Consider the following 24891-nt stretch of genomic DNA (forward strand, 5'->3'; position numbering starts at 1 on the left):
TTTGAAAGGAAATACTTTGCAGTTTGTGGAAATGTGAAATTAATGTAGGAGAATATAACACATTAGATCTGGTAAAAGATAATACAAACAAAAAAAACATGCTTTTTTCTCTCCATCATCTTTGAAATGCAAGCGAAAGGCCATCCTTTCAGATAGGAGTCTAGGTGTTATTTAGATTTTGGCCACCAGATGGCGGCAGTGCGTGTTCAAAGTTTCAGACGGATCTAGTGAAGAATTACATTACTGCACAATATTTTGTATCAAGTCTGCCAGGAGTTTGCCCAAATGTGCAAAATTGGTCAATTGATTCATTCTCAAGTACATAACTAGAGAGAACATACAAAATTTAACTTTACACACTCTCATGAATGTCATACATGATGGATAATTAGCTTTCACACATCTAGATGGCGGGCTGGCGGGGTGGGTGTGGAGCCAGAGACAGCAGGGGGGTCAAACTGTAGACACCAGTTCCTACATTTGAACATTAAAAAGGATTTTATCAAACAAAACTATGCTACATTTTATTTCTGGGATCCTCAGAGCAAGATTACTGAATGTAAGTACATTATTAACCTTCAGAGGTGAATGTATCAAACCAGTTGCCGTGATAAAGTGTTTTGTTGTTGTGCACTCTCTTCAAACAATAGCATGGTATTTTTTCACTGTAGTAGCTACTGTTAATTGGACACTGCAGTTAGATTAACACGAATTTAAGCTTTATGTCCATATAAGACATGTCTATGTCCCAGAAAGTTGGCTGTTGTATACAACATCATTCTAGTCACATTAGCGCACGTTAGCAACAACCGTACCGTAGAGGTTAAAAAAGAGATGGAGAACAAGCTATTAAGGAAAAATACTGGAGTATTGCTGCAATTACAGCCAACTAACGCAAAAATAATGTTGCAGTATTGTCAAAACAATACGATACGATATATCGTCAAAAATAATATTCCGATATTGACCAGTATTGATCCCCCCCCCCCCCACTAGTAAATAGGTTCATTTACTTCTCGACCTTTACCTCTTGCAGATGAAACGGTGCCAGCATGGAAACGTGCCATACTTTTTTGTTTTTGATCACCAATTAATTTGTCCTGTTTCATTGCCCTTTTTCATAGAGTTATGGAAAATGATTGTTTACAGAGGTGAGGTTTGTTACTGAATCACTTTTTATTGTGTGTTTAGTAGCCCAGCGGTGTGCTTAGTGCTTGTCCATTGTTCTTTTAACGTTTGTCATGATTGTGCTTGGCAGAGGCTGCAGCTGAAGTTGTCTTATAAAAAGTAATGTGGATAGGTTACACTTTCCCTCTCTCTCTCTCTCTCCCTCTCTCCTTCTCTCTGTCTTCTCTCTCTTTATCTCTCTGTCTCTCACTCTTTCTTCCCTCTCAGTTTCTCTCTCTCTCTCTCTGTCTTCTCTCTCTCTCTCTCTCTCTGTCTTCTCTCTCTTTATCTCTCTGTCTTCTCTCTCGCTGTCTTCTCTCTCTCTCTGTCTTCTCTCTCTTTATCTCTCTCTCTCTGTCTTCTCTCTCTGTCTTCTCTCTCTGTCTCTCTCTTTCTTCCCTCTGTCTTCTCTCTCTTTATTTCTCTCTCTCTCTCTCTCTCTCTCTCTCTCTGTCTTCTCTCTCTTTATCTCTCTCTCTGTCTCTCTCTCTATCTCTCGCTCTCTCTCTTTCTCTCTGTCTTCTCTCTGTATCTCTGTCTCTCTCTCTGGCTCCCTCTTTCTTTTCTCTCTCTCTGTCTTCTCTCTCTTTATCTCTCTCTCTGTCTTCTCTCTCTCTGTCTCTCTCTCTCTGTCTTCTCTCTCTCTGTCTCTCTCTCTCTGTCTTCTCTCTCTCTCTCTCTCTCTCTCTCTCTCTGTCTTCTCTCTCTTTATCTCTCTCTCTGTCTCTATCTATATCTCTCGCTCTCTCTCTTTCTCTCTGTCTTCTCTCTGTATCTCTGTCTCTCTCTCTCTGGCTCCCTCTTTCTTTTCTCTCTCTCGCTCTCTTTCTCTCTCTCTCTGTCTTCTCTCCCTCCCTCTCTGTCTTCTCTCTCTTTATCTCTCTCTCACTCTGTCTCTCTCTCTCTCTCTTTCCCTCCCTCTCTCTCGCTTTCAATTTCTCTCTCTTTCTCGCTCTCTTTCTCTTTCTCTCACTCTCTATCTCCTCTCTCTCTCTCAATTCAATTCAAAGGGCTTTATAGGCATGGGAAACATATGTTTACATTGCCAAAACAAGTAGAATAGATAATAAACATAAGTGAAATAAACAATAAAAAATGAACAGCAAAGATTACACTCAAAAATGTTTCAGAGGAATTGAGAAATTTCAAATGTCATATTATGACTATGTTCAGTGTTATAACGATGTGCAAATAGTTCAAGTACAAAAGGGAAAATAAATAAACATAAATATGGGTTGTATTTACAATGGTGTTTGTTCTTCACTGGTTGCCCTTTTCTTGTGGCAACAGGTCACAAATGGATTTGTTTTCAAATTCTTAGTGGGTCTGTGTAATCTGAGGCAAATATGTGTCTAATATGGTCATACTTTTGGCAGGATGTTAGGAAGTGCAGCTCAGTTTCCACCTCATTTTGTGTCTTCTCTTGAGAGCCAGGTCTGGCTACGGAGGCCTCTCTCAATAGCAAGGCTATGATCACTGAATCTATACATAGTCAAAGCTTTCCTTAATTCTGGGTCAGTCACAGTGGTCAGGTATTCTCCTCTCCCTCTTAATGGTTGAATTGTTCTTTTTTTAAACCTATGCTAAAATGATAACGCACAAGATTCTGTGGTATATCATGAATATGGCTACAGGAATGTGGCTGGTGTTGTGTTGTCAGGTAGAATGTTGTCACTGCTTGAATGCTCCTTGGCCACTCAGCAAGCAGGAGCTATCAAAGACCCATATGGTGTGCTGATGTGCATTAAAGTCTCCTACTGTATTCTTGTCTGTTTTCTCCTCCCCTCTCAAACCTGTTCCACCTTTCTACTAAGCCGATTTCCTCTATGACGCTCCCTTTGTTGTCCTCCGCTTGGTGTGACGTGCTTATGCCATTATTCCTGTCCCTGCTGCCTCGCTCTGTCTCACTCCTAGTCCTGCCCCGGATGGATGGAAGAGGACGAAGAGGGCGGAAAGCAGGGTGCACCGTGGACCTTTGGCCTTATAAACTCTCTCTCTGGAAACAGTAACGCAGTAATGTATACGAAGCTGGACTAGCTCTGGGAGTGGACAGAAAGAATACTTTGTTTATTGTTCCATACAGGCAGGGTTCTGTTAGGGCGAGAGATGGAGATGCATCATGAATAACAGTATTCAGTAGAGGGGAGGCGAGAGCATGAGGATACAATAGCTTTAAGTTTTATGGTGCTACTGTTGCTGGAGCAGATTTGGGCACGGGGCCTATGGAAACACGCACCCAGCTGCGGAGCATGCTTTCCCCCCTCGTTTTCTAACGCTCCCTCTCTTTCTCCTCTTCTCTCGCTTAACATCTTCACTCTTATACACATTTTAACAGTGTCTCTAGTTTATTTAATTGTCTCACAACCCCATACTTTTTTAAATCTCTTTTAACCCTCACTTTGTCAGTCCTCTCAACTTACCCTATTTTCACTCAAAAACCCCATCCAACACATCCAAGACCATTTCCAGACCAGCTCTTTCATCTGAGCCCCAGGTATATATGCCTAGTTCTCACAACAATGCCATTTGCTATCCAAAGGGCTGAGGCACTGCCTGTGCTACTCGGCCGCCTTGACTCCTGCATGTCACCCCCTTGCGTCTGCGGTGACGTCTGAGGGATATTATCTTCCATAAGCCTCTGTTTGTTTTGGGCCACCCAGTGGCTGATAATGGCCCCATTACTGGAGAATAAGGGCTCCTGTGCAGTTTGCTGGAAGACCCACTGTCTACAATCTGGATCCTACCCAGCTGGCAACTCCCCCTGCTCCCTGCTTCCTGCTTCCTGCTTACTCCAAGGTAGCCACTGGCCAGGTTATTTTTAGGACCTGCTGCATGGGGCTGTTAGTGCTCATGATGTCATCGCGTTGGCTGGGTTTTGTATCAGTGTTTCACATTGTAACAGGACACTTGACGTGCTGTGTGTGAAGCTGTGGGATATGTCTGAAGATTTGGTGTTCTGAAGAGACTTTACAGTCATGTACTAGGTTTCTGTTTATTCTAGGCCTAATCCATGGTGCCTAGCCCATTCTCTAGAAAGACTGAACAACTCAGATGACAGTTGCACCAATAAAAATAGACAGTAAAATCCCATTTCCAATGTCATTCTTTCTTTCTTTCATTCTCTCTCTCTCTCTCTCTCTCTCTCTCTCTCTCACTTCCTTCCTTCTCCTTCTCTCTCTCTCCTTGTTATTGCAGTCTTGTGATGTGGGGCAGGTGCCTGAATTCCCCTTCACTTAGATAATGGAGAAGAAACTGTCAGTTGACACAAGCTATTAATAATTACATTCCATGAGTGGTTCAATAGGAACATTCTGTACTGTTTACCCTGAACGCTGAAGCAGAATTCTAGTTTAATGATTCAATGGCCCAAAAGTCCCCTCCTCCACAGTCTGGGAAAACGATCCTGCCAGGAAATGTAGTTCTTCTAGTAGGCCGAGTGCCCTGCCAGGGCAACACTGTGTGTCCAGTCTCGAGTGTCCTGTTAGAATGTGTTAAACAATGCATCCTTCCTCTTTTCTTGAAGAAATCACTTGTTGAAACGCTGAAACGGTGGAAACTGTTTGCATTTATCAGATGCTTCGGCCTACATCAAGTAAAAAAGGACTAACATGTTTATTTTATGAACGGGGCCTGGACTTGGTTTTTTTTCGTGGTATCCAATTTGTTTGTTACAGTCTTGTCTCATTGGTGCCACTCCTGTACCGGAATTGGGAGAGGCGAAGGTCAAGAGCCGTGCGTCCTCCGAAACACGACCCAGCCAAGTCACTCACACTGCTTCTTGACACAATGCCCGCTTAACCCGGAAGCCAGCCGCACCAATGTGTTAGAGGAAACACCATACACCTGGTGACCGTGTCAGCGTGCATGCACCTGGCCTGCCACAGGAGTTCCTAGAGTGCGATGGGACAAGGACATCCCAGCCAGCCAAACCCTCCCCTAATCCGGACGCCGCTGGGCCAATTGTGCGCCTCCCCATTGGTCTCCCGGTCGAGGCCGGCTGAGACAGAGCCTGGACTCAAACTAGGATCTCTAGTGGCACAGCTAGCAACTGCGATGCAGTACCTTAGACCACTGCACCACTCGGGAGGCCTCAGGGCCTGGACTTGTTACTCTGTATGTAGTCAGAGTCCCAGTGTGTGAGGTGAAATGGGCAGAGTCCAATCTGTTACTGTTTATGCACGGCTAAATCATGAGTCAGACTGGATTCAGCTTAATCCACATATACCACATATCCCTGTGTTATCATGTTATCTCTTCAAGTCCGTCCGTCCGTCAGACTCCAAACACATCCTGTGCTCTTCAACTCTGTACCTGCCTAGCCCACTACTGCTGGATGTACAGCACGGTATTGTACTCGCACAATCATGGGTTGCTGCTATCATTGCATGCGAGAACATCAAAACCTAGTTTTATCATGTTGAATATGAAGCAAGAACAAGATGAGTTTGGATTGACTCCTAATGCGTTTTATGAAACCTGGTGCTGGCCCCTTCCTGCATTAGCCCATGAGACATTTTCATGCCAAACATGTAGAATGCAGACATTGCTGAATGTAGAAATAATCTAGGCTAGCATTCTACCTCTACAGGAAACCTCTATGGCTGCTCTGTCAGTATGGAATCAACACGGGTAAGAGAGAAGGTTAGAAATGAGACTATAGTAATTACATGGGAATTTGGGGATTTGTGGATTCCTCAGAAATGAGTTCAGTGTAGAGACGACTGTCTAGACAGAGCTGTGCTCTGCTGCTGAAACAGAGCTTACAGAGTGAAACCTGTGAAAGCAACAGGACCGTTTTCAATAAAGCCTGTGTGTATGCGTGTACTGCATGTCTGACGGTATGTGTGGACAAGGGAATGACTGTATGTTTACTGGAAAAGTGTGTTTTGTGTGAGAACTTGTCCATTCCTTTTGTGATTATTCTGAAGAAGGACATTGAAGGCCGAAACGTCAGTCTTTTAACTGTATCAAATAAAAGGATGCATTTTTAATGGGGAGCAAGCGTTGATGAGCAAACAGGTCTTAAGACCTGGAGACTTGTGTTGCTGGTAATATAATATAGATAACGTAAAGACTTAAAGGGATACTTCAGGCATGCTAGCAGATACTCATAGACTTCCAGTCATTGTGCTAACACTAGTTAGCATGGACTCACTTAACTACCTCTATAACTTCCTTCATACTGGACACGAGAGACATTAAAATGGTATCCACAAGTTAATCTGACACCGGGGAAGTAGATAATGGGCCTTATTGCTAAAATGCCGAAGTATCCCTTTAGGGTCAGGAGGCTAACATAGTCTTGGTGTGGTTAGACCCAGGGAAGGACATAGTGATTTGGAGGCAGCTTCATTAAATAGTACCCGCAAAACACCAGTCTCAACATCAACAGTGAAGAGGCGACTCCGGGATTTGGGGGTACTATTTAATGAAGCTGCCAGTTGAGGACATGTGAGGCATCTGTTTCTCAAACTAGACACTCTAATGTACTTGTCCTTTTGCTCAGTTGTGCACCGGGGCCTCCCACTCCTCTTTCTAATCTGGTTACGGCCAGTTTGCGCTGTTCTTTGAAGGGAGTAGTACACAGCGTTGTACGAGATCTTCAGTTTCTTGGCAATTTCTCTCATGGAACAGGCTTCATTTCTCAGAACAAGAATAGAATGACGAGTTTCAGAAGAAAAGTCATTGTTTCTGGCCATTTTGAGCCTGTAATCAAACCCACAAATGCTGATGCTCCAGATACTCAACTAGTCTAAAGAAGGCCAGTTTAATTGCTTCTTTAATCAGTACAACAGTTTTCAGCTGTGCTAACATAATTGCAAAAGGGTTTTCTAATGATCAGTTAGCCTTTTCAAATGATAAACTTGGATTAGCTAACACAACGTACCATTGGAACACAGGAGTGATGGTTGCTGATAATGGGCCTCAACGCCTATGTAGTTAAAAATCTGCCGTTTCCAGCTACAATAGTAATTACAACATTAAAAATGTCTACACGCCCCTTTCAAAAAATGTAGAACTAAGAACATATATAGCCCTTTTTTCACTCCAGACTTGACTGCCCTTGACCAGCACGAAAACCTCCTGTGGCGCACTGCACTAGCTTCGAATAGTCCCCGTGATATGCAACTTTTCAGGGAAGTCAGGAACCAATATACACAGTCAGTTAGTTCTACATTTTTTCAAACAGAAATTTGCATCCTGCAGCACTAATTCCAAAAGGTTTTGGGACACTAAGAGCACCTCCTCTCAGCTGCCCACTGCACGGAGGCTAGGAAACACTGTCACCAGCGATAAATCCACGATAATCGAGAATTTCAATAAGCATTTCTCTACGGCTGACCACGCTCTCCTCCTGGCTACCCCAACCCCGGCCAACAGCTCTGCACCCCCCGCAGCAACTGGGCCAAGCCCACCCACCCCCGCTTCTCCTTTACCCAAATCCAGACAGCTGATGTCCTGAAAGAGCTGCAGAATCTAGATCCCTACAAATCAGCTGGGCTAGACAATCTGGACCCTCTCTTCCTAAAATTATCCGCCGCCATTGTCGCAACCCCTATTATGGTCTGTTCAACCTCTCTTTTGTATCGTCTGAGATTCCTAAAAATTGGAAAGCGGCCACTCTAGACCCAAACTGTTACAGACCTATATCCATCCTGCCATGCCTTTCTAAAGTCTTCGAAAGCCAAGTGAACAAACAGACCACTGACCATCTCGAATCCCACTGTACCTTCTCCACTATGCAATCCGGTTTCCGAGCTGGTCATGGGTGCACCTCAGCCACGCTGAAGGTCCTAAACGATATCATAACCACCGTCGATAAAAAACAGTACTGTACAGCCGCCTTCATCGACCTGGCCAAGGCTTTCGACTCTGTCAATCACCGTATTCTTATCGGCAGACTCAACAACCTTGGTTTCTCAAATGACTGCCTCGTCTGGTTCACCAACTACTTCTCAGATACAGTTCAGTGTGTGAAATCGGAGGGCCTGTTGTCCGGACCTCTGGCAGTCTCTATGGGGGTGCCAGAGGGTTATATTCTCAGGCCGACTGTTTTCTCTGTAGATATCAATGATGTCGCTCTTGCTGCTGGTGATTCTTTGATCCACCTCTAAGCAGACGACACCATTCTGTACACATCTGGCCCTTCTTTGGACACTGTGCTAACAAACCTCCAAACGAGCTTCAATGCCATACAACACTCCTCCCGTGCCCTCCAACTGCTCTTAAATGCTAGGAAAACTAAATGCATGCTCTTCAACTGATCGCTGCCTGCACCCGCCCGCCCGCCTAGCATCACTACTTTGGACGGTTCTGACTTAGAATATGTGGACAACTATAAATACCTAGGTGTCTGGCTAGACTGTAAACTCTCCTTCCAGACTCATATTAAGCATCTCCAATCCAAAATTGAATCTAGAATTGGCTTCCTATTTCGATACAATGCCTCCTTCACTCATGCTGCAAAGCATATCCTCGTAAAACTGACTATCCTGCCGATCCTTGACTTCGGTGATGCCATTTACAAAATAGCCTCCAACACTACTCAGCGAATTGGATGCAGTCTATCACAGTGCCATCCGTTTTGTCACCAAAGCCCCATATACTACCCACCATTGCGACCTGTATGCTCTCGTTGGCTGGTCCTCGCGGCATATTCGCCGCCAAACCCACTGGCTCCAGGTCATCCCATAAGTCTTTGCTAGGTAAAGCTCCGCCTTATCTCAGCTCGCTGGTCACCATGGCAGCACCCACCCGTAGCACGCGCTCCAGCAGGTATATTTCACTGGTCATCACCAAAGCCAACACCTCCTTTTTGCCGCCTTTCCTTCCAGTTCTCTGCTGCCAATGACTGGAACGAATTGCAAATATCACTGAAGTTGGAGACTTATATCTCCCTCACTAACTTCAAGCATCGGCTGTCAGAGCAGCTTATCGATCAGTGTAGCTGTACACAGCCCATCTGTAAATAGCCCATCCAACCTACTACCTACCTCATCCCCATATTATTATTTTTTTCTGCCCTTCTTGCACATCCTCATCTGCACATCTATCACTCCAGTGTTAATTACTTCGCCACTATGGCCTATTTATTGCCTTACCTCCAGACTTAATTTGCACACACTGTATACAGATGTTCTATTGTGTTATTGACTGGACGTTTGTTTAACCCATGTGTAACTTCTGTGTTGTTGTTTTTGTCGCACTGCTTTGCTTTATCTTGGCCAGGTCGCAGTTGTAAATGAGAACTTGTTCTCAACTGGTTAAATAAAGGTGAAATAAAATATACACTACCGGTCAAAGGTTCTAGAACACCTACTCATTCAAGGGTTTTTCTTTATTTTTACTATTTTCTACATTGTAGAATAATAGTAAAGACATCAAAACTATGAAATAACACATATGGAATCATGTAGTAACCAAAAAAGTGTTAAACAAATCAAACTATACGAATTTGCCAATCTTGGTGTTCTCTGGCAAATGCCAAACGTCCTGCACGGTGTTGGGCTGTAAGCACAACCCCCACCTGTGGACGTCGGTCCCTCATACCACCCTCATGGAGTCTGTTTCTGACCGTTTGAGCAGACACATGCACATTTGTGGCCTGCTGGAGGTCGTTTTGCAGGGCTCTGGCAGTGCTCCTCCTGCTCCTCCTTGAACAAAGGTGGAGGTAGCGGTCCTGCTGCTGGGTTGTTGCCCTTCTACGGCCTCCTCCACGTCTCCTGATGTACTGGCTTGTCTCCTGGTAGCGCCTCCATGCTCTGGACACTACGCTGACAGACACAGCAAGCCTTCTTGCCACAGCTCGCATTGATGTGCCATCCTGGATGAGCTGCACTACCTGAGCCACTTGTGTGGGTTGTAGACTCCGTCTCATGCTACCACTAGAGTGAAAGCAGCATTCAAAAGACACCAAAACATCAGCCAGGAAGCATAGGAACTGAGAAGTGGTCTGAGAAGTGTTCTGTGGTCACCACCTGCAGAACCACTCCTTTATTGGGGGTCTTGCTAATTGCCTATAATTTCCACCTGTTGTCTATTCCATTTGCACAACAGCATGTGAAATTTATTGTCAATCAGTGTTGCTTCCTAAGTGGACAGTTTGATTTCACAGAAGTGTGATTGACTTGGAGTTACATTGTTTTGCTTAAGTGTTCCCTTTATTTTTTTGAGCAGTGTATATGTAGGTGTGAATATATATACAGTAGGCATATATACAGTGCATTCGGAAAGTATTCAGTCCACTTGACTTTTTCCACATTTCCATTCATCAATCTACACACAATACCCATAATGACAAAGCAAAAACAGGTTTTGACATTTTTGCTAGTTTATAAAAAAAAATTGAAATATCACATTTACGTAAGTATTCAGACCCTTACTCAGTACTTTGTTGAAGCACCTTTGGCAACGATTACAGCCTCTAGTCTTCTTGGGTATGATGCTACAAGCTTGGCACACCTGTATTTGGGGAGTTTCTCCCATTCTTCTCTGCAGATCGTCTGAAGCTCTGTCAGGTTGAATGGGGAGTGTCACTGCACAGATATTTTCAGGTCTCTCCAGGAATGTTCGATCAGTTTCAAGTCCGGGCTCTCGCTGGGCCACTCAGGGATATTCAGATACTTGTCCCGAAGCTACTCCTGCATTGTCTTGGCTGTGTGCTTAGGGTCATTGTCCTGTTGGAAGGTGAACCTTCGCCCCAGTCTGAAGCCCTGCACGCTCTGGTGCAGGTTCCCCGTAGGGATGGTGCCAGGTTTTCTCCAGACGTGACGCTTGGCATTCTGGCCAAAGCGTTCAATCTTGGTTTCATCAGACCAGATAATCTTGTTTCTCATGGTCTGAGAGTCCTTTAGCGGCCTTTTGGCAAACCCCAAGCAGGCTGTCGTGCCTTTTACTGAGGAATGGCTTCTGTCTGGCCACTCACCATAAAGGCCTGATTGGTGGAGTGCTTCAGAGATGGTTGTGCTTCTGGAAGGTTCTCCCATCTCCACAGAGGAACTCTGGAGCTCTGTCAGAGTGACCATCGGGTTATTGGTCACCTTCCTGACCAAGGCCCTCTCCCCCAATTGCTCAGTTTGGCCTGGTGGCCAGCTCTAGGAAGAGTCTTGGTGGTTCCAAACTTCTTCAAATTAAGAATGATGGAGGCCACTGTGTTCTTGGGGACCTTCAATGCTGCAGAAATGTGTTGGTGCCCGTTCCCCAGATCTGTACCTCAACACAATCCTGTCTTGGAGCTCTATGGACAATTCCTTCGACCTCATGGCTTGGTTTCTTGGTTTTTGACATGCACTGTCAACTGTGGGACTTTATATACAGTTGTGGCCAAAAGTTTTGAGAACGACACAAATATTAATTTTCACAAAGTCTGTTGCCTCAGTTTGTATGATGGCAATTTGCATATACTCCAGAATGTTATGAAGAGTGATCAGATGAATTGCAATTAATTGCAAAGTCCCTCTTTGCCATGCAAATGAACTGAATCCCCCCAAAACATTTACACTGCATTTCAGCCCTGCCACAAAAACCATCTAACATTATGTCAGTGATTCTGTCGTTAACACAGGTGTGAGTGTTGACGAGGACAAGGCTGGAGATCACTCTATCATTCTGATTGAGTTCGAATAACAGAATGGAAGCTTCAAAAGGAGGGTGGTGCTTGGAATCATTGTTCTTCCTCTGTCAACCATGGTTACCTGCAAGGAAACACGTGCTGTCATCATTGCTTTGCACAAAAAGGGCATCACAGGCAAGGATATTGTTGCCAGTAAGATTGCACCTAAATCAACCATTTATCGGATCATCAAGAACTTCAAGGAGAGTGGTTCAATTGTTGTGAAGAAGGCTTCAGGGCGCCCAAGAAAGTCCAGCAAGCGCGAGGACCGTCTCCTAAAGTTGATTCAGCTGCGGGATCGGGGCACCACCAGTACAGAGCTTGCTCAGGAATGGCAGCAGGCAGGTGTGAGTGCATCTGCACGCACAGTTAGGCGAAGACTTTTGGAGGATGGCCTGGTGTCAAGAAGGACAGCAAGAAGGACAGCAAAGAAGCCACTTCTCTCCAGGAAAATTATCAGGGACAGACTGATATTCTGCCAAAGGTACAGGGATTGGACTGCTGAGGACTGGGGTAAAGTCATTTTCTCTGACAAATCCCCTTTCCGATTGTTTGGAGCATCTGGAAAAAGCTTGTCCGGAGAAGACCAGGTGAGCGCTACCATCAGTCCTGTGTCATGCCAACAGTAAAGCATCCTGAGACCATTCATGTGTGGGGTTGCTTCTCAGCCAAGGGAGTGGGCTCACTCACAATTTTGCCTAAGAACACAGCCATGAATAAAGAATGGTACCAACACATCCTCCGAAAGCAACTTCTCCCAACCATCCAGGAACAGTTTGGTGACGAACAATGCCTTTTCCAGCATGATGGAGCACCTTGCCATAAGGCAAAAGTGATAACTAAGTGGCTCAGGGAACAAAACATCGATATTTTGGGTCCATGGCCAAGAAACTCCCCAGACCTTAATCCCAATGAGAACTTGTGGTCAATCCTCAAGAGGCGGGTGGACAAACAAAAACTCACAAATTCTGACAATCTCCAAGCATTGATTATGCAAGAATGGGCTGCCATCGGTCAGGATGTGGCCCAGAAATTAATTGACAGCATGCCATGGCGGATTGCAGAGGTCTTGAAAAAGAAGGGTCAACACTGGAAATATTGACTCTTTGCATCAACTTCATGTAATTGTCAATAAAAGCATTTGACACTTATGAAATACTTGTAATTATACTTCAGTATGCCATAGTAACATCTGACACAAATATCTAAAGACACTGAAGCAGAAAACTTTGTGGAAATTAATATTTGTGTCATTTTCAAAACTTTTGGCCACGACTGTAGACAGGTTTGTGCCTTTCCAAATCATGTCCAATCACTTGAATTTACCACAGGTGGACTCCAATAAAGTTGTCTCGTGATCTCTCGTGATAAAGTCTCGTGACACCTGTGGGGTCGTAGAGCAAAACGGAGAACGCCATCGTGTTCGTGAAAGTCTTGTCTTCCCATACTAGTGTGCAGCCCAAACGGTTCTTACACTACGACACCTCCTGGTCTGACAAACACAGCTGTAGCTTAGCCACCTTCCACCACAGATGCGGAAAGATGACATCGGCAGATGCTGTGGATTGAGATGCAGCCTATGCAAAAAAATATATCTCTAGCTGAAACAGACGGATTTTGATGGGGGCATCAAGCGGATAATTTATTTTTTATTTTTACTTAACAATTAATTAGCATTCAACTCTCCAGTCTGACACCAATACTGACACCGGACTGGGTGGGGTCACCCTAGCGAAGTTATCTTTGTAACCATGCCCTCTTCTTTGAATAGTTTGCTTTCCTCACTCTCCTCTTACCCCAGAACTGAAGTGACATATCTCTCACCCCTGTAGCTTTCTCTCGTGAAGTCAATTACCTACTACTGGAACAGCTCAGATAAGTACCATGGTTTATAAAGTTACTGAAAACTCACACACTGAGTTGTCTCTATGATGTAATGTTTGTAGTTTCAACATCCACTGACTACTGTTTGAGTTGTCTAAGCTGTCTGATTATCCTAGGTTACAAAATATATACAACAGAAAGACTGGACCAATGCAGTCCCAACCAATGTGCATGACAACAGTTGCTTGCCAATCTATCTAGAATCTTAAATGGTTATTTGGCTCTCCACATAGGAGAACCCTTTAAATAACTGTTTTTGTTTCTAGTTCTACCTGGAACGTCTCCAGCTACTTTTAGCTTTCGCCCTGCAGACAAGAGAACTCCTGCAGCAAGCGTTGTGTGTGTGTGTGTGTGTGTGTGTGTGTGTGTGTGTGTGTGTGTGTGTGTGTGTGTGTGTGTGTGTGTGTGTGTGTGTGTGTGTGTGAGTGTGAGTGTGAGTGTGAGTGTGAGTGTGAGTGTGAGTGTGAGTGTGAGTGTGAGTGTGAGAGAGAGACCAATTCTGGCTGCAGCCCAGGGCTTTGAACTCTGGAAAGTTCAAAGAGGCAGACGTCTGTCTTGACTCCAAATATCACTTTACACAAGAGGGGCGACTTTGGCCTCAGACAATGTCTATAGACAATCCATATGAACACATTTTAATAAGCCATAGCCTTCTTTAGATATAATCATGCGGACGTTATATGACCTGCAAAAAATGTTTGTTTATGAGTCCTGACTTCAAGCAAAGATGTACAGCTGCAGCCATAGGGGGAGATTTATTATTGCATGCTACCTACTTTTTGCTAACTTTCACACTAAAGGACCACACAACCAGTTGACACGGTCCATTATCTTGCAATGCACTTAACATGTATTAGTCAGTGGCAATAGAATTCACAGTGGCCTGATTATATCACATTAATTAACACAGACCCTATTCATAGAAAACTCGATTCATTCTAGTGACTCACAAAGGACTCTCCGGCGTTGTGCTTTGAATGTCATGTTAATTAATAGTGTGTGGGTGAGTGTGTGTAAGGTACAGTAGAGTAGTGGGCCTGCTGTATTCAATACTGTTGGTGGTCCTGTTGAGGTTGACATGTGAGGGCTGGAGAGTGGTGGCGGGGGGCGATGGGGTGGGCTATGTTATGGGGTGGTCTCTCTCTCTGATCCTAGGTGGTAGAACTACTGTATGGTGGCTGTTTGGCCCCCCACCTTGGAGTTACTGCAGGGGGATGGGGGTGCCCCTCCCAAAGTCAATTCGGATGGTGGTGGTGATGGTTGGCATCAGATCAGAGGACTTGCTAGCCTGACTCACTTGGGTTGGGCTGTTTAAAAAATCACTAATGTTGAGCGGGTCAGAAAACTCCCTTTCACTTCAGACTGGTTGAACTGGTCTTTCGAAGCCACAAAAAGGTTTCTATGGTTCGGGGGCGACAGTAAATACAGGCCTAACATCAGTGTACGAGGCTACGGTATCCAGGACCAGCTTACCTCTGCTACACACTGTCATTTAGTACCATAGTCTGTTCTTTGTAAGCATGCACTGTGACCTTTATTCAACCCTAACTTCTAGGAATTTCAGGGTGGATTTAAAATATATATATATTGACAAGTGACAGCCAACATCAACTGACTGCAGCTCCATCAGAACCCGCGGAGCCCAGTTTGACCCAGGTTCTAATGCAGCACTCTCTTCCTTCTGCTAGAAACAGCAGAACACTTGAGCTCCTCAGGCCTGCCTTCTTTCCAAGAAGAGGAAATATCCAGTTGCTGTTTACTGCTCCAAGGAGGGATCTTCACTTCAGTCCGTGATACCCTAACGACGTTCTCTATCACGATGACTTTAACGTTCAGCTTGATTTATTCTGATTGTGGCACGTCATCATGGTGCGAAGCTGGAATATTGCATCTTTACTCTTTATGAAGTTCAGAGAGAATCAAGGAAGCTGGAGGAATTTATTATTTACGAGGAAGAGCTAGTGATGTATTACCATAAGATGTAAAAAGGGCTTAATAAACACATTGGATTGATTGATTTGATTTGATTGACAAATCAGTTTTCTGATTTACACATCGTCTTTTATTCATTCTATTGTTATGGTTCACTTGAAAAGCTATCGCGCTTCTGTTCTGTCGGAGGATAATGTTACATCCTTTTTCCCCTCGGGTCATTGACTGTTCAGCTCTGTTAGCTTGACTCCTTGTGTTAGTTTAACACCAGGAACTGACCCACCAAAAACCTGACATGGTGGCAAATGGGCGGGGCTTTTCTCAGAACTCTTGGCTAGAAGTGTCTCTGGAAGAGTATTTTTGATACATATTTGCATTGTGGGTTTGGGGTTTCAGGTTGATTTGGCTTGACTGGAATGCAGGGTAGGCAGAGATTGCACTTGTGACACAGAATTTTCCTTTGGTCACATTGTACCAGGGACGCTAAATCAAGAAAGTCTTTGAAAGAATCTGACATATGTATTTTACCCAGGTCTTAATGAAAGTCTTAGAAAGTATCTGACTTATGTATTTTACCCAGGTCTTAATGAAAGTCTTAGAAAGTATCTGACTTATGTATTTTACCCAGGTCTTAATGAAAGTCTTAGAAAGTATCTGACTTATGTATTTTACCCAGGTCTTAATGAAAGTCTTTGACAGTATCTGACATATGTATTTTACCCAGGTCTTAATGAAAGTCTTAGAAAGTATCTGACATATGTATTTTACCCAGGTCTTAATGAAAGTCTTTGAAAGTATCTGACTTATGTATTTTACCCAGGTCTTAATGAAAGTCTTTGACAGTATCTGACATATGTATTTTACCCAGGGCTAAATGCAGCAAAGCTTTCCAGCTTCATCATTGTCCAGCTATGTTTTGCTCTGGAACGTTGTGCTTTAATCAGTCATCCCAAAGCAAAGGCCAGGAAATTAGAGTCTTCCCTCCTTCCTGGACACAAAGAGATACAGTGGACTCCCGTCGTAGCATCAAAGACTTTAGAAGGAATCGCATCCTGTTGGGCACAGGGGTCAAACAAAACAACCCAATCACTCTAATGGAGGAAGAGGATCATTTGAATACTAGCTCTGGTCCTGTGCACACTGCACACTTCTCTAATAGATGAACAGGATCGTTTGAATACTAGCTCTGGTCCTGTGCACACTGCGCACTTCTCTAATGGAGGAACAGGATCATTTGAATACTAGCTCTGGTCCTGTGCACACTGCACACTTCTCTAATGGAGGAACAGGATAATTTTAATACTAGCTCTGGTCCTGTGCACACTGCACACTTCTCTAATGGAGGAACAGGATAATTTTAATACTAGCTCTGGTCCTGTGCACACTGCACACTTCTCTAATGGAGGAACAGGATAATTTGACTACTAGCTCTGGTCCTGTGCACACTGCACACTTCTGTATTTTGATCATTAAGTTGTGTGTAATTACATTCATATTCTTTACTGTTATTACACAATGTTTCTTACATTTCACTCTGCTTTAATTCCTCTGTAGTGTGCATGAACATAGGACTTTTAACACTGGATGCTGATTGGCTTAGTTGAAGATTTAATAAAGCCTACCTTATTGTGGGCCTTGTTGTTGCACATGTGGTGTTTCTGTTTATTACACAATATGTTCTGAGAAAAGTGCTCAATGTTTCCCGTCTCTTGCAGTAAAAAATGAAGTGTGTATATGTGTGTGAGAGGGAGGGAGAGGGAGTGAAAAAGACACCGAAACCAGAGATCCCAGGAAGCAGAGGAGAGGATGTGTCCAGGCATGTTCCATCATCCCTGTAAATGATTACCAGGAAGGGGAATTAGAGCTCAGAGGGAATGACTCCTCTAACTGACTGTGAACTTTACCCCACTTTACTTCACTCCGGACACTACTCTCAGGACTCTACTCTCAGGACTCTACTCTCGGGACTCTACTCTCGGGACTCTACTCTCAGGACTCTACTCTCAGGACTCTACTCTCAGGACTCTACTCTCAGGACACTACTCTCAGGACACTACTCTCAGGACTCTACTCTCGGGACTCTACTCTCGGGACTCTACTCTCAGGACTCTACTCTCAGGACTCTACTCTCAGGACACTACTCTCAGGACTACTCTCAGGACTCTACTCTCAGGACTCTACTCTCAGGACTCTACTCTCAGGACTCTACTCTCAGGACACTACTCTCAGGACTCTACTCTCAGGACTCTACTCTCGGGACTCTACTCTCGGGACTCTACTCTCGGGACTCTACTCTCGGGACTCTACTCTCAGCACTCTACTCTCAGGACTCTACTCTCAGGACTCTACTCTCAGGACTCTACTCTCGGGACTCTACTCTCGGGACTCTACTCTCAGGACTCTACTCTCAGGACTCTACTCTCAGGACTCTACTCTCAGCACTCTACTCTCAGCACTCTACTCTCAGGACTCTACTCTCAGCACTCTACTCTCAGGACTCTACTCTCAGGACTCTACTCTCAGGACTCTACTCTCAGCACTCTACTCTCAGCACTCTACTCTCAGGACTCTTCTCTCAGGACTCTACTCTCAGGACTCTACTCTCATGACTCTACTCTCAGGACTCTACTCTGCACTTAAACTATATTTGCGTATTTTTTAACTTTTTCGGCTGGGGATTCAAATCAGAGACCTTTCGGTTACTGGCCCAACACTTTTAACTGCTAGGCTACCTTATATACAGCCTGATTTTGTAGAAGATGCTCTAGGCATGGATGTGCGTGAATGTTTGTCTTAACTGTGTTTAATACTGAAGCATCTCAATAAGGTGTAACTAACTGCAATCTGCAATTCGGGCCATTCCTACATGTGGGCATTCCTGCAGAATGCCCCCTCTCCCAGCATTCCATTGGTTCCTACATGAACTCCCCCCCCCCCCCCAGCATTCCATTGGTTCCTACATGAACTCCCCCCCCCCCCCTCGAGCATTCCATTGGTTCCTACATGAACTCCCCCCCCCCCCCCCCCCCCCCCCCCCCCCGCGCACGACATCTTTATGCTTGTGTGACACTTTTGAATGTTGGTCAAAATGGAAATAAAAGCATTATCTGATTTTTTTTGCCTCCGCCTAACGGGGTCCTCCTTGCTAGCAGTAGACAGTGTCCTTCGCTCCCACCTGCTGAACACCTACCCTCACCATCCTTAACAGAACTGCGGGAAAACCGTGCCTGACAGGCGGGGGCGAAGGACACGGTCTACCGGTCGTACCTGCCTCCCGCTAGCATGGCAGACGGGAGGCTAGGGCGACACTGTGTACTAGCTAGCTTGCTAGTTAGCTAGCACACAGTGTCGCCCCCTCCACCAACCTGATGTATACCAGAGTCCTCCTTAGGATTAGCTGGCTAAGCTATCACAGAGTGTCCTTCGCTCCCGCCTGCTGAACACCTGCCCCCGCCGTTGTTAACAGAATTTCGGGAAAACAGTGCCCTTCTTCTATGAGGTTCTTCTGTGAGGCATCCAAGGTTATTGTGGTGCATTAATGCCACATACTGTACTGGAGCGCCCCGGCCTCCCGTCTGTCCTAACTGAAACATTTACCAATAGAAATATAAAGAGGGGTCGATACAGATACAGTAATACCCCGAATTGCACAATTGCACCGTTCTCAAGCATCTTGGTAGGCTACCCTGGTAGGCTACCCTGAGTTGTGGTTAGAGTCGTGGCCTAGTAACCTAAAGCTGACCAGTTCAAATCCCCGAGCTGACAAGGTACAAATCTGTCATTTTGCCCCTGAACAGGCAGTTAACCCACTGTTCCTAGGCCACCATTGGAAATAAGAATTTGTTCTTAACTGACTTGCCTAGTTAAATAAAGGTAAAATAAATAAAAAATCTTGTGACTTTGTGCATGATGAGGAAAACCTTGTGATGTCACTTAAGGGAAAGGTCTGTGTGTGAATGGAGGAAGTGTGTTGACACTCATGATTACCCTTGTTGCAATGATATATTATTGAAATATTCAAATAGCATGGGCGACTGAGAAAAACTAATTGGTACAACTTAAGGCCAAGTGGCAAACAATAATGCAGGCACTAGGGATGTTGGTGTGAGCATGACAGTCTGGGCAGATGTAATAATTATTTGTGTCTGTAAGTTGTTGTTCGTATTTATATGTTTGTTTCAGGAGTGTAAAAAATAAATAATGTATTTAAAACATATATATATATATATATATATATATATACAGTACCAGTCAAATGTTTGGACACACCTACTCATTCAAGTTTTTTTTAAATGTTTACTATTTTCTACATCAATACTATGAAATAACGCATATGAATCATGTAGTAACCAAAAAAGTGTTTAACAAATCAAAATATATTTAAGATTTTAGACTTCAGTAGCCTCAAAGTAGCCACCCTTTGCCTTGATGACAGCTTTGCACAATCTTGGCATTTTCTCAACCAGCTTCACCTGGAATGCTTTTCCAACAGTCTTGAAGGAGTTCCCACATATGCTGAGCACTTGTTGGCTGCTTTTCCTTCACTCTGTTGTCCAACTCATCCCAAACCATCTCAATTCGGTTGATGTCGGGTGATTGTGGAGGCCAGGTCATCTGATTTCAGCACTCCCATCACTCTCCTTCTTGGTCAAATTGCCCTTACACAGCCTGGAGGTGTGTTGGGTCATGGAAAAACAAATGATAGTCCCACTAAGCGCAAAGCTGATGGGATGGCGTATCGCTGCAGAATGCTGTGGTAGCCATGCTTGTTAAGTGTGCCTTGAATTCTAAATAAATCACAGACAGTGTCACCAGCAAAGCACCCCCACTTCATCACACCTCCTATTCCATGCCTCACAGTGGGAACCACACATGCGGAGATCATCCGTTCACCTACTCTGTCTCACAAAGACACAGTGGTTGGAACCAAAACATTTGGACTCATCAGACCAAAGGACAGATTTCCACCAGTCTAATACTCGTGTTTGTTGGCCCAAGCAAGTCTCTTCTTATTATTGGTGTCCTTTAGTAGTGGTTTCTTTGCAGCAATTCGACCATGAAGGCCTGATTCACGCAGTTTCCTCTGAACAGTTGATGTTGAGATGGGTCTGTTACTTGAACTCTGTGAAGCATTTATTTGAGCTGCAATTTCTGAGGCTGGTGAACTTGTCCTCTGCAGCAAAAGTAACTCTGGGTCTTCCTTTCCTATGAGAGCCAGTTTCATCATAGCGATTGATGGTTTTTGCGACTGCACTCGAAGAAACTTTCAAAATTCTTGAAATGTTGACTGACCTTCATGTCTTAAAGTAATGATGGACTGTTGTTTTTCTTTGCCTATTTGAGCTGTTCTTGCCATAATATGGACTTGGTCTTTTACCAAATAGGGCTATCTTCTGTATACCACCCCTACCTTGTCACAACACAACTGATTTGCTCAGACGCGTTAAGAAGGAAAGAAATTCCACAAACAAACTTTTAACAAGACACACCTGTTAATTTAAATGCATTCCAGGTGACTACTTCATGAAGCTGGTTGAGAGAAAAAAAAAACTTGAATGAGTAGGCGTGTCCAAACAATTACTGGTACTGTTATATACAAATATATATATTACCCTTGTTGCAAAGTGCTACCAGCTGCACTGCCTCTTAAAGTATACATGCCTCCAATAAAACATATGGTTATATCAAGCAAAAACACAATGGAGAACTGATTGAATCACACTTTGTTGACACAACAGAAACGTTCCATTATTTGTTTACTGTACATTCCCTTCGCAGACATGAATGATTTTGTAATGACATACTGCGCCGTGATTTGTCAAGAGGCTTGCAAAGTGGCCTAACTGCTTCCCATGCGTCAAAGATGGGTTGGTCTTTACCGTCAGATGTATGTCTGGGGAAAGATTGAGGGGGGGAATGTTCTGTCCCAATACCCGTTCTAAAGTGAGTGGTCAGGCTTTTAATGCAATGATTGCCAGTTGTTTAAAAAAAAACGTTTTTTTCTTTCAGATTTCATAAGATTAGATTTCAAAATATTTGACGAGGTAAGTGTTGTCAAATTATCTATAAAAAGGCTATTTATATTTTTGCCATATCTGTTGTGTTTCATGACAAATTCTATAATATTAGCTTTTCTCTTGTGTACTTCCTCCATGCAGTGGTGTGTAGGCCAAGATGTCATCGAAGATGCCAAGCTCTAACAACGTAACTCAGGCCAGAAGGACAGTACAACAGCTAAAGATAGAGGCCAGTATTGAGAGGATAAAGGTACAGCATGCTGAAAGTAGAAAGGAGTGTTGAGTAACAAAGTAGATTTTACTGGTCCTTACCTACATGTCTCCCTAAATGCACACCATCTTGCTGTTAAGGATAGCCCAATGATCTATTGTTAGTGTGTGTGTCTGTGTACAGTATACACGTGTATGGGTACTTGTGAGTGTGCGTTAGGCTTGGGCGGTATCCAGATTGTCATACCTTTATACCGACCTTGTGCCTTACCGGGATATTCGGTAATACTGACACTGAATACAAGGGCTGCTTTTTCCTCTGTAATCCGAAGGTTAGCAATGCTAACAAGTACATGTAGATTCACATAAAGAATGCTAACTAAATGCTAACAAGCGTTGCAAACACTTTCTACGGTCTCTGATCGAAAGTATTTGCAGGACAGACATCCCAGCTCATAAAGTTATACAAGTAACAAAAAAATGCAACATCAGTTGGCTGCATGCACAAAACAAATATTAGACAGGAAGGCTCTTGATCCAGGAGGGAAATCTCAGCTGTTACCAAACAAAGCTTGATTTTGGAAGAAGCTAACCACTTAGCTAGATATACGTAGATAGCTAACTAGCTACTAAATTAGCAAACCAAATGCACAACTGCAGAGCATTTACAACATTTTAGACAGTTAACTTATTAATTATAAGATATCTAACTGGCAAATATTTAGTTGTGAAATGAAGAACACAATCTTCTTTATCTCCTAGCGTATTGCACAAGTTGACTGCGGGTATTTACTTAAAAAGTAGCGACAAATATGAAAATTTAGTTTAAAAAAAGGTACAAATAAATAGTTTCAATGGTATTGAAAAACCATCCTGTGGCTATTTCCAAATACCTCGCTACATGGTATATATGGTATACAGCCCAAGCCTAGTGTGCATACTGTACATGTATGTGTGTGAGCAGAGAGACTCCTCTTGCCCACACACTCATGCACACTCTCTTATATCACCCGTAGGTATCCAAGGCCTCAGCGGACCTCATGCACTACTGTGGCGAACATGCCAAGTATGACCCTCTGCTCATGGGCATCCCTGCCTCAGAGAACCCCTTCAAGGACAAAAAGCCTTGCGCTATATTGTAATGACCCCTTTATGTATCTGTTGGATTTTTAATGTTCCTGTATGTCTTTTTTTTCTACTCATCCACCCGTCATGCCTTTAAGCCTATAACCTTACCCTTTAATGAAAATGTTGTATTTTATCACTCACGTTGAACATACTTACAGACATAACATACAATGCATTGATACAGTACATCGTTCAAATATACCTTGGGACACTGACTGTTAATGTGTGTCTGATTTAGCTCAGTGGATTTAGCCGATGTTTCCGACCATCCCTTTAACGAGTCTGTTTTAATCGTATCTTCTGTCATGTATTATAATGACCTAATTTAATATATTTCAGGCTTTCGAGTCATGGTTGGGACATGTGGCTGTATTGTCTTCTTCCCATTGACTCATCATTGACCCGTGCAGCGTTCACGTGCTAGTTGGAACTAGGAAACTCAGACATGTTTGACTTGCTAACTGGTTGAACAGGGCATGTGTATAACTACAACCAGTTAGCAAATCAAACATGTCAGAGTAACCTAGTTCCGACTAGCATGTGAATGCAGCTTCATGCTGTTTATTAATAACTTCCTGGTTCAGCAGGATGGCATCTGGACTGTCAGTGAGCAATAGAGGAAGTAGACCCAGGGACAAATATTTTCTAAAATAGACATCATCAGAGCCCTCAACCTTCTATTAATGTAAAGAGCATAAGTTTTTGATTAGTGCTGAGGATATTTTAACTCACTGCCAATTTTCGGATGGGAAACTGCAGTGTACAGCTAAGACAGGTAATTCACAACCTCAGTATACAGCACTCCACCCAGCCATTTAAACCAGGTGTTACATAACAGAACACTGTGAGCCAAGTCACCTTAACATATTTACGATAGTGATCATGTAATCAATGTATAGGTTGGTATTTTAAAGAGGGGGTTCAGGTACAAGTATTCTGTTGGGAGAGACCATAGGAGGTGCACCAGCTTGGCACATGGGTTGTTATTAATGGTGTAATAAATTATTTTCACTCCAACTATGTGCACTATACCATGTATTTGAGTAGACTGGTCTGATAGACTAGAAGTAACATAGTAAACGTACATCCGGGACACTCAAATTACACTGAACAAAAATATAAATGCAACATGTGAAGGGCTGGTCCCATGTTTCATGAGCCGAAAAAAAAATCCCTGAGATATTTCCCTACGCCCAAAAAAATGAATTTCTCTTAAATTACGTGCAAAAAATTGTTTACACCCTTGTTAGTGAGCATGTATCCTTTGTCAAGATAATCAATCTACTTGACAGGTGTGGCATTTCAAGAAGCTCATTAAACTGCATGATCATTACACAGGTGCACCTTGTGCTGGGGACAATCAAAGGCCACTCTAAAATGTGCAGTTTGGTCACACAACGCAATGGCACAATTCTCAAGTTTTGAGGGAGCGTGCAATTGACATGCTGACTGCAGGAATGTCCACCAGAGCTGTTACCTACCATAAGCCACCTCCCACATCCTTTTAGAGAATTTGGCAGTACGTCCAACCGGTCTCACAACCGGAGACCACTTGTAACCACACCAGCCCAGGACCTCCACATCTGGTTTCTTCATCTGTGGGATCGTCAGAGGAGAAAGGGGGGACTATTTCTGTCTGTGGGGAAAAACTAATTCTGATTGGCTGGGCCTGGCTCCCCAGTGGGTCGGCCTGACTTCGAAGTGGGTGGGCCTATACCCTCTCAGGCCCACCCATTGCCTCGCCCTTGCCCAGTCATATGAAATCCATAGATTATGGCTTAATGAATGTATTCATATTGACTGATTTATTTGTATGAACTGTAACTCAACAAAATCTTAGAAATTGTTGCATGTTGCATTTTATATTTTATTTCATGATAGTATATGACATGTTACCTTTGGTATGGTTACATAAGATAGAAAGTTAGTTAAGGCAAAAAC

At 43.7% G+C, this 24891-nt stretch overlaps 1 protein-coding gene across 1 annotated transcript in view; it reads left to right on the forward strand.

The window, feature by feature from the left end:
• The window catches only part of LOC139375918 (guanine nucleotide-binding protein G(I)/G(S)/G(O) subunit gamma-12-like), a 46330-nt gene extending 23126 nt beyond the window's left edge, over positions 1–23204 (forward strand). The window contains exons 2-4 of the mRNA XM_071117880.1: positions 21605–21639; positions 21754–21862; positions 22839–23204. Of these exons, the coding sequence (XP_070973981.1) occupies positions 21770–21862; positions 22839–22964 (219 nt within the window). The 5' untranslated portion in view covers positions 21605–21639; positions 21754–21769 and the 3' untranslated portion in view covers positions 22965–23204. The remainder of the gene's footprint in view (positions 1–21604; positions 21640–21753; positions 21863–22838) is intronic.
• Positions 23205–24891: the final 1687 nt, after the last annotated feature.

The sequence above is a fragment of the Oncorhynchus clarkii genome, chromosome 20 (genome assembly GCF_045791955.1).
Source record: "Oncorhynchus clarkii lewisi isolate Uvic-CL-2024 chromosome 20, UVic_Ocla_1.0, whole genome shotgun sequence".
NCBI lineage: Eukaryota > Metazoa > Chordata > Actinopteri > Salmoniformes > Salmonidae > Oncorhynchus > Oncorhynchus clarkii.